Here is a 20,828-nt window from a genome sequence, read left to right on the forward strand (position 1 = left end):
ATGCTGGTATTTAGCTCACATTGGAAGGCTGAAGAGGCTGGAGTCTGAAGTCATTGGGAAGACTGAAGCAGCTGATAGGCTGGTAGCCATATTCAACTAAGAAGAAGCTCCAGAAGGCTAATGGGAACATACTATTTCCTCTGGAACTTCCTTGTAGCTTTGTATCTAGGCCACCTTCTGTAATGTGTCTTTGAGGGCAGATATCTGCCCTCACCTAGTTAATTACCCACAGTCTCTCTCTGTCTTTCTGTCTCTGTCTCTGGTCTCTGTCTGTCTCTGTCTGTCTGTCTCTTTCTCTCTCCCTCTCCTCTCTCTCTCTCTCTCTCTCTCTCTCTCTCTCTCTCTCTCACACACACACACACACACACACACACACACACACACACACACACACACGGGTATCTCCTATCATTCCAAATCCTGTCACGTAGATAATCAAGAACAACCATCACTGCCTCCAATTTGAACCAACCAGATGTGCAGTTTGATTTTTTAGGAAGTAAAACTATTTTTTTTTTTACTTAATGTGGACGTTTGTTGGAGTCCCACGTATAAAAAAAGAAGGGCCACTCTAGTTCTGTATCCTCACATTCTCCTCTCTGCTTCACAATCATATTAAAACTCCTTCATTTTAACTGACACTATTAAGGTCCTATCATGCAGCAGAAGCTGAGCTCCACAGATGTTCTGACTCCACGTTGGTCAGCTACAGTTTAGGTAAGAGTAAGGGAAAGAGAATGAGTGTAGAACATTGTCCATGAAGGTGGGAGCTAGTCAAAGTAGAAAGCAGATCCCCAGTGCCTCAGATAACTTCCTGTCCACAAGCTCAAACATTAGGAATTGAGCTCCAGGTCCTGGTGGCTAGCTCTCAGGACAAAAGAGCAAGAGCGGGTTGTAATCACACAGAGTCCAAACTGCCTCTAAGTAGCACAGCCTCCAAGACTGGGGGATGATTATTTGTATGGCTTACTGAAAGGGAAGACTGAGATTATTACAGCCCTGCTGTAGTGAGGGCTGAGTAGACCTGAGGGGGAGGGGGAACATGCACAAATACAGAGCATGTGCTTCTCTTCCAGCTAATCAGGCTTCAGGAGCTCAAGTGCACAAACTAAGACAAATGGTAAGCTTCTATACGAGTTTTGTTGAGCTATTTTGGACAAGCATACTTAAATTTCACATTTTAAACATAAAAGTTACTTATTTGCAATATGTCAAGTATCAAACAGCTAACATAATTAGGTCAGGAGATGCAACTCCTTTTTTTTTTTTTTCAGGACAGGATGTATGAATGTAATTGGCCCCCATAAGCTCATAGGGGGTACTATTAGGAGGTGTGACCTTGTTGGAGTAGATGTGGCCTTGTTAGAGGAAGTGTGTCACTGTAGAAATAGGTATTGAGGTCTGCCATGCTCAAGCCATGCCCAGTGTGACAGTCTCCTTCTGCTGCCTGTGGATCAAGGGGTGGGACTCTCAGCTCCTTCTCTAGCGCCATGTCTGCCTGCATGTTGCCATGTCCGCCTGCATGTTGCCATGTCCCACCATGATGATAATGGGCTGAACCTCTGAACTGTAAGCCACACAATTAAATGTTTTCCTTTATGAAAGTTGCCATGGTCATGGTGTCTCTTCACAGCAATAGAAAACCTGACTAAAAGTTGGTACCAGAGACTGGGGTATTGCTGTGATAGGCCTGACCATGCTATTGTTTGAAGGAATATGGACCTTGGGATTATGGATTAGAAAAGCAGTTGAATCCTTTAAGTGTTGCTTAATGGGCCACACTAGTAGGAGCATGGAAGACAGTGGTGCAGAATGTGATTTGATGAACTATGGAGCCTGGCTCAAGAGGTTTCAGAGATGAAATTTAATATGTTGCCTAGAGACCAGTCATGTGATATATTGGCGAAAATGTGGCTGCTTTTTGCCTTTGTCCAGTGGGTCTGCCTGGGGCTAAAGTGAACAGTTTTGGATTACTTCTGTTGCCAGAGGAAATCTCAAAACAGTGTAGTATAGACTCTGCTGTGTGGTTACTAGTGTTAACTCTAATGAACATTTATAATGAAAAAACACAAGATGAGCAAGGAAAAACACAAAATGTCCAATTTGAGAAGAAAAGAAGCACCAGGAAGTGGAATGGAGCTAAGCCTGTGTTCAAGGAGATAAACAGATTAAGAAATGGAATAAAGAGAGTGGTGACCTCAGGGTAAGATTCCACACAGCTAAGTTTCTAACCCATGAAAAGGAACTAAAGGAAAACTCAGAGCCTGGTGTGGTGGTGCACACATTTAATCCCAGCACTGGGAAGGCAGAGGATGGCAGATCTCTGGGTTTGAGGCCAGCCTGGGCCACAGAGCAAGTTTCAGGACAACCAGGCTTAAGCAGTGAAGACCAGAAAGCTATGAAGATGTAACAGAATGAGGGGGCCATGTTCAAGCCCAAGTAAGCAGCAAAACTTGGCAGCTTTGGCCACATGGTTCTGGCTTTAGAATAAGGGCAGAAGAAAGGAGTTATGGCATAAAGCTGCTGAGGCCAGGCATGTGTCAGGGGTGTCCCTGAATGGAGGACTAGTAGAGAGGCCATTTCATGAAGCTGAGAAGCTGAAGCCTGGATTGCTTTGGAGAACCCCAGATATTAGAGATGCCAAAGTCATGGGATACCTGCTGAGAAGAGCTGCTAACAGTCCAAGAGAAAGAAGTGTGTTGCAGTCAACAAAGCTGAACAGAATTGCAAATCTGATGAGTGTTTGACATCAGACATGGAGATGCAGAGTTTAGAGTTTGCCCAGCTGGTTTCCAGTCTTGCTTTGGTCCAGTATTTCATCACTATGCTCCCTTCCCTGTGATTTGGAATGGTAGTATATATTCTGTGCTATTATATGTTGGAAGTAAGTGATCTATTTATTTTAATAGGGGATTACAGTTAAGAGATTACATGAATCTCAGAAGAGACTTTGAACTTTAAAACATTATTGAGACTATAATGGACTATAGGGATGTTTGAAGTTGGACTAGATGTATTTTGCATATGATATTGTTACAAGCTTATGGGGCCAGGGAGTGGAATGTGGTAATTGGAATGTAATTGGCCCCCATAAACTCATAGGGAGTGGCACTATGAGGAAGTGTGGCTTTGTTAGAGTAGGTATGACGATGTTGGAGGAAGTGTGCCACTGTGGAGGCAGGCTTTGATTTCTCATATATGCTCAAGCCACACTCAGTGTCTTAGTTCACTTCCTGCTGATCAAGATGTAGAATTCTCAGCTTCTTCTCTAACAGCATGTCCCACCATGATAATAATGGACTGAACCTCTTAATTGTAAGTCACCCAGTTAAATGTTTTCCTTTATAAAAGTTGCCATGGTCATGTTGTCTCTTCATAGCAATAGAAACCCTAACTAAGACACAGAGTTTCTCTGTGTAGCACTGGCTGTCCTGGAACTCACTCTGTAGACCAGGCTGGCCTAGAACTCAGAGATTCACCTGCCTCTGCTTCCCAAGTACTAGGATTAAAGGCATGCAACACCACCACCCAGCATAGCAGATAAAATTTTTAAGTTGAAAAAAGACAAAGCAAGTAAGGCAATTGCAGATTTGAGGAGATAACATGTAAGAGATGCTATGTGCCCTAGAACTGAAAAAAATGCTATAAAATGCATGTGTATACATATATAGGAAATGAAATAAGATATGTAATGGATTCATAACGTGAACCATCTATTTAATCCCACTATTTGATATGAAAGTGTGGCCTCCAAGACACTGCAATTGTTGCTGTATAGTAATGACTAGACTCCAGATCTCTAACCTGTAATTACTACTTGTCTAAGATACACACGTTCCTTAAGAATCATTTCTGGCTTAATCCTTTCACTTTCATTATTTTTTTTTCAGAACAGTTTTTTTTTTCCACTTAAACCATAGCAAATAAATGCAAGTGACTATTTCTTTGAAATTTTGAGTTCTCACTGTGCAGCATGGGCTTTGCTGGGGTGGAGGGATCATCACTGCTTCCCTTTAGAATTGACCCAAAAGAGGAGAAAAACTGGGCTCAACCTATATTTATGCAAGCATAGTATCTGAAACTTCAAGAAGTCCCAAATTCCTAATACCATATTTTCTTTTCACTTTTGCCCTGGGAAGCAAACTTGGGACAATATCCAGAGAGCATAGCAATTTGGCTATTTTGTTGTAGCTACTGTTACAGAGTATATAACATGGGAAGAAAACAATGATTATTCTTAACAAAGTTTGGGTTTCAAATAAAAAAAAGTGTAGAAAGTTGGACAACTTCTGTGCACAATGAGACATTTTTATCTCACACTTGAGTACCCTGTAACTCTTACAACAGTATTTGGCTTCTCCCCAGAGAAAATACTTAGAGGAAACATGGCCTATAAATTTATTAAAACTGGAGAAAACAGATAACTATGGGCATATGTCATACACATATAACATCATCTTAGCTAATTCATTGTTTTCCTCATTTGTAAGGACAGTATATATTTCTTTTCCATTTCTCTTCACAGCTTCTTAGCTTTTAACACACCATGAATAAAAATCTAGTCTGTTCAAGATTTCTAATAATAGTTCATGTTGGAAAATTACAAAAAAAAAAAATCAGGAAATTGCGTTCAGTTCAAAGAAGACAAATTTAGAGGTACTATGCTACACACAACGCTATGTATATGTATGCAGAAACACCTTTGGAAAGTAAATGCTTTGGGAAATCTAAAAAAGTCAGAATTCAGAGACGACAAAAATGGAGGAAAAAAAAAAATCCTGAAAAAGTAAGGAGCCGCCACAAGTCTTCCCGGTGGTATTAACAGGCTTAAGTAGAAAAACACAATATCCTAAAATAGATATTGCCCTTATATGTCACAGACATTTCTTTCTACCATTTTTAGTAGCTTTAAGGAAGTAAAATTCTACGAACCCATATTAAAGCAAAACGTATCGCAGCATATGTGATAGACTACTGCAGGTAAGGAGTGAGGAACAGAAATAGCAGGATGTAGACCAGAAAACCATATTTTGGTTGCCCCCGAGTCCTTAGTTTTTAGCAAAAATCATAACCGACTAATTGAAACTACTACTGGACTTTATTGTCTATCCTAGATCTGAAACATTTCAGGGTTTCCTGACACCGTTCTACGTGAAGAGCAGAGCAAACACAACTCGGTTATAAAGTTGACATTGACGATGTGCACACCCAAAAAAGTATAACGTGCACAAAAATAAAGTACACTTGTCAGTTACAGTTATACCAACAAACTCACCAAAAAAAAAAAAAAAAAAAAAAAAAAAAAAGACAAAACTCTTGAGAATTTTGAAAATCCTTTGTTTCAGATATCCAACAGTTTTATTGAACTGAGTAGTATTAGGTATACTAACATTCCCGAAACATAAGAACTATAACTCATAACATAACTTAACTAACTATAACTCAGTAGCCTGTCGTTGCCCAAAGTCCAGGAACCATCATCGTGTAGTCGAAAACCCCATTTTTAAATTCAGAACTGCAGTCTTGACGACTTGAAGCACCTTTCTCATTGTGTTTCGTTGACGCTCAGCACGGGAAGCTGCTTCCAGAAGCTCATTCCCAGGGGTGTCAGAGGACAAGGAGGCGCGGTTAGGAGGGAGCCGAGCCGGGGCGTCTCTCGGAGGGGCGCCGGCTGGGCCCGCAGCCTCCGCTACCGGAGTTCCGCCGACGAGCTGTTCCCCGCCGCTGTCGGGTTCCCCCGGAGCGGGTGCGGCCGGCTGCGGGGGGAGCCGTTCTCTGCCGACGACTGCGTGGTTAAAGCTGGGGTAGCACGGCGGGGAACAACCCGGCCTTACTGCGGCACCGTAGCTCTCCCCGCCGTGCGCGGATCACCCCAAGGCTGCCCCGGAAAGACCCCGCATGGCTTCTGCCGCCGCGGTCGCCCGGCCGCACCACGGGCTGGGCACCGCACCCGCACCGACTTCTCGCGAGGTTTCAGCACCGCCCCTCCCGCTCCCGCTCCGGCTCCCGCTCCCCCTCCCCTGGGCTCCGGCCGCAGCTCCCGGCTATGGCTGCGCTCCGGAGGCTCCTGTGGCCGCCTCCTCGGCTGTCGCCGACTCTCGCCCCCCAGCAGCCCTTCCTGTCGCCGTGGGGGCGGCCTGCGGGGACGGCTCCGGGGCTGTCGGGCCGGCCTTTCTCCTGCCGGGAGGACGACGACGACGAGGCGGCCGTGGCGGAGGCGGCGTGGAGGCGGCGGCGCTGGGGGGAGCTGAGCATCGCGGCGGCGGCGGGCGGGGGGCTGGTCGGCCTCGTGTGCTACCAGCTGTATGGGGACCCCCCCAGAGCAGACCCCTCGGAGTCAGCGGCCCCGGAACCTGAGGACCCGCCCCGGGCCAGGGGGCTGCTGCCCATCCGGTGGCTGCGGCTAAGGAGACCGTAAGTGACAAGCGCGAGCGCGCGCCTCAGCAGGTGACGGCCTGAGGGAGAGGGGTTGGGCTGCCAGGTGTCCCACCTGCGCGGGGAGGGCGTGTGGGGTGGGGTGTCACCGTGGCATTTGACCTTGGAGGTGGTGGAGAGGGAGGCCCTGTGAACTCTGTGGCAGCGAGTGGGCAACCTCCAGGAAGGACGACACACGTCCACCTTGTTCCCACGGATGCTGGGAAGATGTGGGATGATGCTGTCACTGATGCATCAGGACCAGAAAGGTTGCCACAGCCACCTTGGAGCAACCAAATGCAAACCAGACCACCCCCGACCGCACACAAGTGCCACAAATAAAGGACTTGACAGGCATAAAAAACGAAGAAGCGATGGAGGGCCGCATGAACAAGAGAACAAGACCGCTGGGCCCGGCAAGAGACAAATGACAGGAGAACCAAGTGCAGGATGAGTTTTGAAGGTGTCTTCAGATCAAAATCTGCCGCCCTAGTGTATGGAAACCCCAAGGAATATGGTGCCACACTGGAAAAGAAAGAGAAAAATTATTTAAAAGTAGTGCATTTCTCTCTTTCATTGAAACCAGAATCCCTGAAGTAGTAGTAGATAAAACAAACCAGAAGACAGTATGGTAAGATGGTAAACTATGAATGAAGCCAACTCCTGCAGAAGCATCACATGAAGATGTTGCGCTGTAATGTAGTTTGTGGTATACAGGAAGGCAAGAGTAAGGGGTGTGGTGTTTTTGTCACAGCTCTGTATTTAATTGTCAGGCAAATGGCTTAGAAAGTTGGTCTAGAGAATATTTCCATTCCAAGAATAGAAGAATAGATTAGGTGAAAATAATTTAAAAGAATGGCAGCTGTGCCCTTTTTAACCTTATTAAATTTTTATATTGTTTATGCTGTGTGTGTAAGTAAGTATACAGTAGTGAATAGATACAAGTACACAGCTTTTTTTTTTGTATGTTTTGGGTAAAGGTTGGCTGTGCATTTAGGTTAGGGAATCTATGCTCTGTACCTTCATTTAGTGCTATATCATAAGTGCAAAAAATAAAAATAAAAATAAAGTGTTGGCAAACTCACTCAATCCCCACATAACACATGTTCTATTTTGTGGCTTAGGAGAATAGCTTGACATTTGTGTCTTGACTGACCATGTAAGAACATTAGTTAACTGTAGTTGATCTGGAAACAGATTAACAAGGCAGGGAACATACAAATATTGTTTTCTTTCCTTTTTAAAAAGTGATTTTACTTTAGATTTGAGAAATTTAATCACAGAGTTGCATGACATCTGACTTGGACACTTACTAGTTATGCCATTATAGATTAAGTATGTATGTCTCAATGCCTGTTCCCAACAGGCTCAAAGGATGCTATGGGAATTATATAAGTTAATAGATTTGCAACAGAATGGAACACCTGGTGTGTAGTAAGCAGTCAGTGAACTTATTTTGCCTTTATTCATATTCCGTGGGGGTTTTTTGTTGTTGTTGTTTTTAAGTTACTAATGATCAAGTCCAGGGCATCATGCATGCTACACAAGTGCTCGACCACTGAATAATCTCCCCAGCTCTTTTATTATCTATAATTATTTACTTACATTATTATTGCTTCATCTGTAGACAATTTTCTGTGTGTTGTTTTATAAGTAAAATGATACTAAAGTCCTGTGTCTTATCCTTCCCAGAGTCTCTGATTCAATATTATAGTTGTCACACCTTTTGCATGTGATATTTTTTTTCCTTCTGTAAAACATTTTATAATTTTTTTATTATCTGAATATTGGAATTTTCACCATAATGAGCTTTGGCCTGAACATTTTTTTCATTGCTTGTGCTAGGTACTTAAAGGCTTTTCATTATGGAAATTCATGTTTCAAAGTTTCTTGTAATGTTTCTTATACTATTTCTGTTCTTTTTCTCTTCTAGAACTGCCATGGGTCTAAATTTAAGCCTGACATCCTAATTTAATTCTAATACTAATTTAAATTTAAAAAAGAAAAAAGCATCCACAGAGAATTATAACCAGCCTTTAGCAGGACTCCAAAGATACATTCACTTTTAGAAGTCTAGATTTGGCATACCACCTGAAGGAGGAAATATTTATTCTTCTAAATCCATCTAGATTTGGGTTGTTGTATAGTTACGTCTTAGTTGCTGTGATGGGCTACCGACAGAAGCAACTGAAGGAAACAGTCTTATCTTGGCTCCCAGTGTCAGGGAGCAGTCCTTCATGGTGGAGGAGTCTTGGCCGCACAAGTGTGAGGCAGCTGGTCACATTGCAGCCACAGTCAGGAAGTGGGGAGAGGTGAAGGCTCATGCTCAGCTCACTGTTTGATTTTTATTCAGTTCAGGGCCAGAATGGTGTCATCTGCAGTTGGGGTGGGCATTTTTTTTCCCCATACCAATTATCCAGTCTAGAAACTCCCTAATATATATGCTTAGAGTTTGTCTCCTAGGAGATTTTAGATCCTGTCGAGTTGACAACCAATATTAACCACCTTATGGCTGGGCTGTCTTAAGACAAATGTAGCTACCCTCTTAGAGACTGACTATATAATTTATCTTTAATAATTTTAAAGAAATGTCTACCTAAAGGTTAAAGAGGACAATTGGAGTCATTAAAACAATTATATTAACCCTACACTTTGTTGCATTTATATATTTATGTGTCATATGCTATTTTGATTTTATATATATATATACATATATATATATATATATATATGTATATATATATATTACAGTTTGATTGTGAAATATCCTCAGTACCCTAATTTGTTTGGATGATTGGTCCCCAGCTGGAAGCATTATTTATTTGGGAAGGTTATAGAATCTATGGAACGTAGAGCCTTGCTGGAGGAAGTATGTCTGTTGGAAGGCTTTGAGTTTTATAACCTGGCCCTACTTTTTGTTCTCCCTCTACTTTCTGTGAGGAAATGAAGTCTGATTCCCCTTCTTCCTGCCAGACTAGCCTGGTGCTTCTGCTACATTCCTTCCCTACAGTGATGGACTATAACCTCTCTGGAACCTTAAGCCCAGTTAACTCCCTTTCTCCTCCAAGTTGCTGTTTTCAGAGTATCCTATCGTAGCAACAGAAAAGTAACGCGTACACATGCTTTGTAGAAAAGATTAAGTTGAGCTAATTTACCATCTTTACCAACTTTTCCTTTTTTTCTTTCACTTTTAGTTTATTAAGCTAAGGCAAATATTTCAGGAAGAAACAATGTCCAGTGTCTAACTTCAGTTGAGGTTACAGCATGCCAAATCACTTCCTTGGAAAATTCAGATCACTTTTCCATCTTTAGCTAACAGACAACCAGCACCAGCACTGGAAAGCACCGTGTGTTTTCAGGCTGATGTGTAATCAGGTCTTGACAGTAGATGAGAGACAGCTAGTATTTGACCTGTTGTCATTCTTATAGACCCTCACCTCCAGATGTAGTGCTCTTCAAAGGAATAGTTTAAAAATAAAATGGAGTAATTAGTGATGAATATGAAAATGGTAGACTAGGTTATAACCCTGGATAGTCTTACAAAAAAGTATCTCAATGTTTTCAATCTGTGTTCACATTATTTTCTAAGGTGTTTCCTGTCATAGGATCTCATCTTCAGAACTGTATTTTTATTTTGGAGCTTTTCTTTTCATTGAGGCATAATTTATGAGAGGTAACATTGTTTTGGTAAGACTTAGAACTATGTGTCTTAGGGTTTCTGTTGCTCTGAAGAGACACCATGACCACAGTAACTGTTATAAAGAAAAACATTTAAATGGGGTGGCTCGCTACAATTCAGAGGTTCAGTCCATTATTATTATAGTGGGACATGGTGGCATGCAGACAGACATGGTGCTGGAGAAGTAGCTGAGAGTCCTACATTGCAGTCAGCAGGAAGTGAACTGTCTCACTAGGTGTGGCTTGAGCTTATATGAGACCTCAAAACCTGCCTCCACAGTGACACAGTTCCTCTAACAACACATCTCCAACAAGGCCATACCTCCTAAGAGTGCCACTGTCTTTGGGGACCATTTTCTTTCAAACCACCAGACTATATCTGGACGTTTTACTCTAATTTTCGGTGAAGAGCCATTTTAGTGTTCAGGGTCACTTCTAAGTTTTGTGGGCCTTTATTTTGGGGAACTGTTTGGCATATGAATGTTAATGAAAATTAAAACCCACTGCATATCACCCCATGAAAGTTGACAGTGACTGTTGTTCATAGTATGCTGTGTTGTTTTGCTGATGCTAGGAATTGAACCCAGGCCCCTGAGCAGACAAATCACATGTCATACAATGTATCTGTGAGGGCTAATGACTAGAAACTTAAGGTACAATAGCTTGAGTAGGTGTGAACAGAATAATTACAGGTTCTTGCAACAGCAGGTACAAAGTGTGTACATTTATTTCATCACTCTAAGCATATGATAAAGTAATTTTCTTTGTATACTTCCTTAGTTTTTCAGCATTAGTGTTTAATCAAATGCTTTTATGTTTTTCTTACTTTGAGATGTTGCACATGTAAAATTATGTATTGAGACTGCTGACCACCTGGCTCATAATAGCTATCAATTTAGTATTCTGTCAGCAAGTGCTCCTTTCATCCCTAATTAGTTACTTCTGCATCACTTTGATCATATCATTTGACATAAAATAAACTTAAGTCAGCAAAGATTTATTATGGCTGAAACTTTTGGAAGTGTTCAACCTCTCATGGCAGAGAAGGCATGCAGAGCAGCTCAGTCCACCATTTCAAAACCTGTGAAAACAGTTGACATGGTGGACCACAAGACAGCCAGGTGGACTCCTTCATAGGCTCACCTCAGGGACACCCCCAAATACACACCAGACCTCACCTCATAATGGTTCCGAGGGTTCCTTAAAGAACAACATTAACTGAGAAAGAAGCCTTCAAAACAGAAGCATGTGGGGGGTACATTTCAGACTGAAGCCATGACAGTCCCTCACTTTCTGTGTTTTTTTTTCTCTTTTAAATAAACAACGTGTTAATTGTCTTTGAATCCTAAAGGGTAGTGCACTTTATAGAGTGATCATTTATGGTAGTGGACATAAGTCTGTGTAAATAAGTGTTTTTGAATTTATTTATTGTGATGATATTGGAGATTGAACCCAGGACCTTGAGCAGGCAAATTATATCCTCTATTATTGATTTGTGCCTCCAGCCCAAAGTGATTAATATTTTTTAAACTATTGTACCAAATTTTTTTTTTTAACTTCATGGATATGGTACCAAAATTTCTGTTTTGTGTTCCTTTTGGAAGTACAATAAATATATCAATCTGTCCATTGTTCATTTAAATACTTTATTCATAGAATATTTATTGGGGACAAATATGGTGGTATACCTCTGTTCCCTCAGCTCTTGTAAGGCAGAGGCAGGAAGATCATGCGTTTGAAGCCAGCCTGAACAGCATAGTGACTTTGAGCTCAGCTTGAGCTGCATAGCAAGACCCTTTCTCAAAAGTAATTAAATAAAATTTAAAATTTAAATGGTACTAGGAATTGAGTGATAAATAAAATAAAATTCATGTATGTTTTCAGTTTATAATTTAGTGAGAGTACAGAATGACTATAATGTACCACAATTAAAATGATGTGATGGGAAAAACAATGTACCATGGACTCACACAGGAAAGAAATATACTTTAGACTCCACACCTTACAACTGTGTCTTAAAAAAATAAAAAAATAATAAAAAATAAAAATAAAAATAAAAAAACAAAAAACTGTGTCTTCCTGGAATAAGTAACATTAATATGAGACTTTAAAAGTGAGTAGGAATTATTAAAATGGGTAATAGGAGGTACTTGCCTAGCACCTAGGAAGCCCTGAGTTCAAACCCCAATACCACCATCAATAAAATAAAATTTTAAAGAAATTATTAAAGAATGGGATGACGGTAATGATGAAGGAAAAATTTCCAGTGGGATACGTAGGTCAGACTCTCATGAGAGTTGTCTGTGTGATAGACAAAAAGTTGGGAATCATCAACTATTAAAAATCGTAAGACTAGATGGTATGGTTTACAATATGTGAACAGCAAAGCAGCTTAAGGGGGAAGCCCTGTGAGCATCAGTGACTTAAAGAACTGACCAGTAGAGCAGTGCAGACATGAGAAGAAAGGTCCAGACCTGTGGAAAGAAAAGCAAGAGGGTCATGAAAGCCAGTGCAGGATGGTACTTAAGGAAAGGAAGCAGTAACAGCGAAGGCTATCACAGAAAGCTACCAGTGGATGTAAAAACAACCCTCACCTCAAAGGAAATACGATATGTTTCAGGAGCCGAATATGAGTAGATGTACTCTGGGGGAACAGATTTAAGCTTTCTCACATACCACATTCTAACATGGTAGTAGTTTCATTAATGAAACTTCATGAAATGTTTGTTGTTATAGAACAAAAGAAAGGTGCTTTTCAGATAGTTGGTGGAAACTAGGTAGGTAGAGTTTAACAAAGTGTGAACTCTGTGCTATATGTTTTATTTATTTATTTATTTATTTATTTATTTATTTATTTATTTGTAGATGAAATTCTAAATGTTCTTATTAAATAAGAAACACGGAGCCAAATACAGAGTTAAAGTCTAAAGATCAGAGCAAGAGCCACGACTCCCTTTAGCTTACCACTCACTGTCATCGCTTCCCCCAAGAGAGAGAACTTCTTCCTGTGTCTTATCTTTTTATTGCCTTTCTGTTCTGCCTTCTCATTGGCTCTAAACCCAACCACATGACTTCCTTGTCACTGCCTATCTATACAGACCTCCAGGTCTCTACGGTTGGTACTGGGATTAAAGGTGTGTGTCACCATGCTTGGGTGTGTCCTTGAACACACAGAGACTGTGTCTGCTATGTGATTGGATTAAGGGCATGTGCTACCACTGCTGGACTTCTGCTTAATGGCTATGACCTCTGATCTCCAGGCAACTTTATTAACATACAAATAAAATCACATTTCAGCACAAATAAAATATCACTATATTTACCCTTTCTATTCTAATAAAAAGAAAAAGGAAAAAAGTTATAACTGATATAAGAAAAACTATATACAATAAGTACATAACTAAAAAACTTTTTTTCAGTTTACATACCAATCCCAGTTCCCCCTCCCGCCCCTTCTCCTGCCCCCCCCACACACCTCTCCCAATCCCACCCCCCATCTACTCCTCAAGGAGGGTAAGGCCTCCCTTGGGGAGTCAACAAAGTCTAGCATACTAAGTTGAGGCAGGACCAACTGAGCAAGTTATCCCATCCTAGGAAATGTGTTCCAAAAAGTCATTTCATGCACCAGGGATAAGTCCTGGTCCCACTCCCACACGACTGTCCCCCACATTCAGAGGGCCTAGTTCAGTCCACTATTGGGCATATACCCAAAAGATGCCAGATAAGGGATTTACTACTAGACAATTAGAGAAATTAATGCCTACAAGCTGATAATACCATAAAATGGTGTCTCTTCACAACAATAGAAACTCTTAACTACAACATCTAGCGTGCACAAGGGCTGACTGGGAAGAAAAGACCAGAAAGGGAAGAAGAAAGGGGACAGAAGGTAAGGGAGAGAGACAGACAAGTTGGGTGCCAGGTAGACTGATTCCATGTTGTCCAAACTTCTGAGAAACTGGAACATGTGCCACCCAATATTCCGGCCAGACTCTGCTCAACTCTTAATACAGGCACATGGTCTCTCGTTGTTTTTATGGTAGAAGTTATCTATCAGATGGAAATTTTGTCAATTTATTACTTAAGTAGGTTTGCCTACTTTTCAACTTGCTTCCTTTCTTCCAGTTCTAGGAGAGAATTTTCCCTATGAAGCTACTGAGAAAAGACCACAGTTCATATATTTGCATTTGCTGTCAATTCTGTCAATACCTCAGGAGTTAGAGCTACTCTAGCTATAGGGTGATAGAGGGTACTTAGAAAATTCTGCACCTGTCTCTCAATATTAGGATGTCAGTGAGCTTTGAGGCTGTTACTAAATGAGCAATCTGTTTAACACTGGAGTTATTTCTGATGTGATGTGGGGTGGTGAGAAAGATCATAAATTGTGTATAAAAGTCCTCTTTAACAGTTGAGTAGGAATGCATACAAGTTGCTACTGGTAAAGTGGTAATCAATATAGAACTAGTGCATACCCACCTTTGTTAGCATTAGTGGCTTAGAACTGCCAGATATAAATGCCAAGTGAGATTAGAGGCAGAGGTGAACAGGGTACTTTCATCATCATTTACCAAAAATTGGTTAGTAGATGACAAGAGAGCTTATTAATTTAATTAAATATGTTGAATTCTTGGGGATGTTGAGTTTCTAAAGGTAAATAAAAAATGTTGAAAATGTAAGCATTTTACTTTGGACCAATACAAAACCCTTTAATAAACTCCCCTTAAAGACTAATGCACATTCCAGGAAGACTTTTCCCTTGAGATGTGCTCTTCTGTAGCAGGCTTTCTTGGACCACAACTCCCAAATCATGACACAGAGACTTACTGTTAGTTATGAATGCTTGGCCTTAGCTTAGGCTTGTTTCTAGCTAGCTTTTTTTCTTTAACTTAAATTAACCCATTTCTGTTCATCTATGTGCTGCCCTGAGACTCATTTACTTTATCTACATACTGTCCATCCTGCTTTCTGCTTCCTCTATGTCTGGCTGGCTAGCTCCAAGCTGGCTGGCTCACTTCCCTTTTCTCTCTGCCTGCCAGCCTCACCTATTCCTCCTCTGCCTAGCTATTGGCCATTCAGCTTCTTATTAGACCAATCAGGTGCCTTAGGCAGGCAAGGTAAAACAGGAACACATGTTTACATAATTAAACAATTATTCTGCAACACAAACGAATATAACATACCTTTACTTAGTTAAACCAATATTCTATTTAGTAACACTCTTCTCCATAAAGTAACAGCTGATTAAGTTATCTGATGATAGGCTTTCATTTTGTTTCACATTAAGACATTCACATCATCTCTAAGACCGAAAGTCAAGTTAATACACAGTATAATAATCTTTTAATATCATTGTATTAGGGTGGATTAGTTTGCAGTAACAATTACACCTTCAAATTTCAGTGGATTAACTCAATAGAAGCTTATTTATGTAACCCTTCTTGATAGGTAGGTATATGGTTAACAAGGCTTCTCCATGTTTCTGTCTTCCATATGATTATTCAGGAACCAGAGTGCAAGGTGAGCTTGTTTTCTTTAACAAGTAGCTTCCAGGATTAATCAGAATGCTGACATCGTCATAGTTACAAAGTTGGAAAACAGGAGAAACATAGATGAGGATGTTTTGTAGATCAGGCCTGGTAATGACATATATCCTGTCCATACATAATTACACTTTCTAAATGTAGTAATATGGCTATATCTAAGTGCAAGGAATTGAGAAATGTACTCCAGCTACATGCTTAGGAAGAAGGGAAACAGGTTTGGTTGGAAATTAGAGGAATCTTCCTTAGTGAAGAACCACCTCAAGGTGGGACAGTTTTTCTCCCAGTGCACAATATGGTAATTACATCACCCTTTATAGTTTCAGTTTCCTCCAGGTCTGCTCTTCCTGTGTGAATCCCCCGGAAGCACAACATACTGCCCATCTAAAGCCATGAAGTTAGAATGAACATGAATTCTGTTTTAAACACTTAACGCAAATTTTCTTTTTTTCCAAATTGACACATTACTGTGTTGGAAATACTCTTGTAAGAAAATATTATGTGTTGTATTAGTCATCAAGAACAACAATTTCCCCTAGTTGAACAAATCTTTGACATGTTTCTATGTTCCTCCACCCCTTGTCTATATATTTTCAGTAAATGTTTTTTAACTCATTAATAGTCAGTATAGTTTCTCTACTACCCACTTCACATATCATGTCTTAATATTTAAACTCTCACTTTAAGAATGTTATATTTTACTTAAAAATTATTAAAGGATAAAAAACAGATAAAATCCCAAATCTAAAAAATTCAATAAACATAACTATATCACATATAACATTATATAGGTGTGTGTTAATGTGTGTGTACATATCCATATATGTTCATTCCCTGGTAATTTCAGTCTACAAAAATAGATCCCACTGGCTTGATGAAACTGTGGCATCTGCTTTCCAGTTTTAGCTTCACCATTTCCTCATAGAAGGAGAAATATATTGACTTTAGTTTTTGTTGAGTTAAACATCTTGATGGTCCTAGAGTCCTTTCCCAAGAGCATTGTATAATCCACTTACAGGTTGGGAGCCTGCTCTGGCAAAGCTATGTTAGTGCTGGAGACCCAGAACTTAAGAGAATTTGATCTATTTCTTTGAATGACAGGTTTTTCTCTACTTTGTGGGTAACTATCTCATACTGGAAAACATTTCCAACATTTTCTTAGATGGTTTAAAGCATCTGTAAATAGTCTTCAGGAGTGAAATCATAAAAGATAACTTAGAATTGTATGTTAACTGTACCTTTAAAAATGCTTCTCAAATAAGATAGGATGTATAAGAACATTGAGTTCTCTGCCACTTTCTGTCTCTTTGACAATGATTAAACCATGTAATCTTTCAGGGAGATCATTTCGTCACTTCTGAAGTGTCATGGAATTAGGATCCATGAGGTCCATTTAACCTAAAAAGATCTTTAAAGCTAAGTAGCATCCTATTTGGTTAGTGATTGTTTTAATCTTATTTCCATTTCATAATCCCCTGTAACTCTCACTTTAAAATCTATTTTAGCTGTATGTGGTTGTGTATGCCTATAATCCCAGCACCCGGGAGACCACAGGATTGCTAAGTCAAAAACCAGCCTGAATTACACAGAAAATTCTTATTATAAACTATCAATCAAGTTATTAATTCAATTTTTATAAATTACTGCTTTTATAAACTTTGTCACAGATAGTGTCTTTTTGGCTTTCATTGCTGTTAAATTTAAGAAGCCCTTAGGTAAACAAAACAAACCATCAGTAGGGTGGAAATAGACTGCCAAGACTAAATCATTCCTGTTTTTTAAAGCTTATTCAAGCTCTAAATAGTTGGACATGCCTGTAATTCCAGCTACTTGGGAGGTTGAGGCAGGGATTGCAAATTTGAGACCAGTTTAGACAATTAGTAATATCCTGTCTCAAAAAAAGGGCTGAGTATGTAGTTTAGTATATAGTAAGAACTAAATTAGAATTGTATTTTAATCATTACTTTAAAAATGTTTCTCTGTAGAAGTTCCCATTTACTGCAAAAAGAAGCTGTGTATGTATTTCTTGTTTTTCTTTTTTATAAATCTGATTTATTGGGAGGTTTTGTTTGTTCATTTGTTTGCCTGATTGCTTGTATTCTAGAAAGAGAGGGGAAAAGGGGGGCATGGAATAGGATGGGTTAGGAAATGGGAAGGATCTGGGAGGAGTTGGGGGAGGGGAAAACACTATCAGACTATATTGTACAGAAAAAAAAACTTTTTCAATAAAAACATAGGGAAAGAAATTAGATCATTGTAATAAAAATGTTTCTCAAATGAGTTAGGGTATATATATATATATGTATATATATATATATATACACACATATATATATATAACTTTTAAGCTCTCATTTTAAGAACTAGCAAAATCTCAAATGTATGCATTTTATAAATGAAACTGTATATCATATATAATAGCAGTCATATATATATACATTATATATGATATCCAACCTCTAGTGTTGTATAAAATAAAATAAAACAAAATAAGCATTGTTTTGCAATGAGTTCTGCAATGAAAAAAATGAATATTATTTTGAGTTTTTATATCTTTTAATTTTTCATACATTTTTCTTATATACTTTTATGTAATTTTTTCCAAATAGAGTTAAAAAGTTGTGTATTTACCATTCAGAATTAAAAAACGTGTAAACACTGATGATGTATTTATGTTCCTTTCCTTTAATTGCCACCTAGAAAAACTGTCTTAGAGCCTGTATTAGTTTTGTGTACCTGTCACCAAAATATATATAAAACTGACTTAAAAGATTTATTTTGGCTCTAGGTTTCACAGATTTTAGTTTATAGCTCTTGGCTCCTTTATTTAGGGAACCATAAGCAAAACACCATGGCTGCGGGAGCATGAAACATGTGGGAGAAGTGGCAGTTCATGTCAGGGCAGAAAGGAAGCAGTGAGATGAGAGGAAAGGTCTGGGACAAAACACTGCCAGAATAACACCCCCCAAATGACTGACTTCTTCATCTAAGCCCCACCTCCTACAGTTCACAGCACCTGCTAAATAGTGCTGCCAGCTGGAGACCCCGCTTTCAGCACATAAGCCTAATGGAGACCTTCATTTTCAAACCATAGCAGAGGCATGGTATAGCCAGGCCTTTCTGGCCGTGGTTGCATGTACAGCTAGAGATTTTGTCTCAGAAAGCTGTGACTGTCAAGAAGTAAAGAGTGTCGCCGTATTATATACTCTAGACTTTTGGAACTGAATGAGACCAAGAGAAAGGTGATAGAATGGAAAGCAGATGGGAAGCTCAAGGAAATGCAGGCAGTTGAAACAATTTTATCACCATGGACAGATGTAGTGAGCATCCAACCTACAGCGCACATAGAGACTTGGTTTAAACCTGCGGCACAAAGCTGAGCATCTAGACTTTCAAGAGTTAGCCAATTAGTGGGGATTCTCTTGACTATCAGAGAAAGAAGTATTCTCAATAATCTTTGCTTTGTCTTTGTAATTTGAGGCTTAGTATTTATCTATTTTGAAGCTAAAGTTCAGAAGGTAGTATTTTTCCCAAGGTTACCTAAATAGAAAGTGGTGAAGCTGACATTTGAACATAAGCCTGAAGGATTGCAAAAGCAGTGTACTTTTATTCCAATCTACCAAGTTGTGTAACAGGAAAGAATACTGGATTGGGTGTCAAAACATCTGACTACTAGTCCTAGATTCATTTGCTGTCTATGTGACCCTGGTGACAACCTCTATAGACTGTTAACTCTTTTTTTCAAAATTAGACTAATTTTCTATTTCCATGTTAAAGATAATATGCTGATGTAATTATGATCTTAAAAATATATTTTTATAAAAGAGAACACACTACTCTTAAGTAACAGTTGAGTGTTTAGTCCAAAAAAAGGACATTTATACCACCACCTCTGAGGCTAGGCAATCATTGCAGAAGAGGAACAGAAAGACTATAAGAGCCAGAAGATAGGGAGAAAGACTATGAATATTGACTTTTGGGAATGGCAGAGCCAATGTAGTCATAACCTCACAGCAGCTGTGGATGTCTCCAATGAACCTTTCACAATACTGACTCCACCAGCAAGCGGTCAGTCGTGTATTGCAAAGGGCCCATGGGGCCCAGCCCTTCCCAGATGAAGTGAATATTAGTTACAGTGCATTCACTGAGGTGTTCACTGGGCTCCAAACCCATGACCACACAAGTGATTCTGGTTAAACTCAGTGGGTCTCAGAAACAAAGGAGGAGGTATTTGAAAAGGAGGAGTTTTGAGAGGAGAGGGCTTAGTAGGAGGTTGAAGAGAGAGAGGGTTGAAATAATCAGAATGCACTTGATGTCTGACATTATCAAAGAGCAGATTCAACAAAGGTTACACATTTTTTAAAAAATAATATTTTGACATTTTACACTTTTATTCAGAAATATATACTCCCTAAGTGTGCTGTATTTTTAAGAGCAATATTGAAAAACAGAATTTCCCTTCTCCTTTCAAAAACAAAAACAAAGAAACAGACTATTTTAAAACAGTTTAATTCACAGCAAATGGAGCACAAAGTATAGCATTACCATATACTTCCATATGCAGTCTCCCCTACTACCAGTACATGACTTCATGATATATTTAATACAACTGATAGACTTACATTCACTAATTAGTACTACCCAGTACTGTAGATATAAATATGCATACCCATTAAAGTTCCACTCTTGGTGTTACACATTTATGGTTTTTAACAAATGTCTAATGGTGTGTGTCTACTATTGTAGTTTTATACAAAATTATCACTGTGAGGGGTTAGCTATTAAGAGATTAAAATTTGAAAGAATACTCTAGAAATAAGCAGACATGAAAGGAAAACCTCCCTAGGTTAGAATTTGAGTCTTCTCAGTAGCTGCAGAATCTCCAGATGCTGGGCCAAGGCTAGCAAAGAGACTGGCTTGCTTGGACTGGCAGCATGAAATCCTACCAGTAGGGTGCCATTTGGTCAAGGCTGTCACTTGGGAGACCTCCTCTCAAACCCTGGGGATGTAGGCCTTTCAAAGGAGGTGGTTGGCTAGTTAACCTTGACATAGGTCAAAGAAGCAGACAGTTCCACTGATGGAGACCAGGTGGCCAAGGATTCTGGATGTGATCTTGTTTGTTTTCAGGTGATCTAAAACATTCCCAGGGTGAAATGCCCACTTGGTAAGAATGCCTTGCTGGAACATCTTTGCAGC

The 20,828-nt window shown here is 39.7% G+C and overlaps 1 protein-coding gene across 1 annotated transcript in view; it reads left to right on the top strand.

The window, feature by feature from the left end:
- Positions 1-5,978: 5,978 nt before the first annotated feature.
- Micu3 (mitochondrial calcium uptake family member 3) overlaps positions 5,979-20,828 on the top strand; it is an 85,003-nt gene continuing 70,153 nt past the window's right edge. The window contains 2 exon segments of the mRNA XM_028872365.2: positions 5,979-6,386; positions 6,389-6,414. Coding sequence (XP_028728198.1) covers positions 6,047-6,386; positions 6,389-6,414 — 366 coding nt within the window. The 5' untranslated portion in view covers positions 5,979-6,046.

Source organism: Peromyscus leucopus, chromosome 17, assembly GCF_004664715.2.
Source record: "Peromyscus leucopus breed LL Stock chromosome 17, UCI_PerLeu_2.1, whole genome shotgun sequence".
NCBI classification, from domain to species: Eukaryota; Metazoa; Chordata; class Mammalia; order Rodentia; family Cricetidae; genus Peromyscus; species Peromyscus leucopus.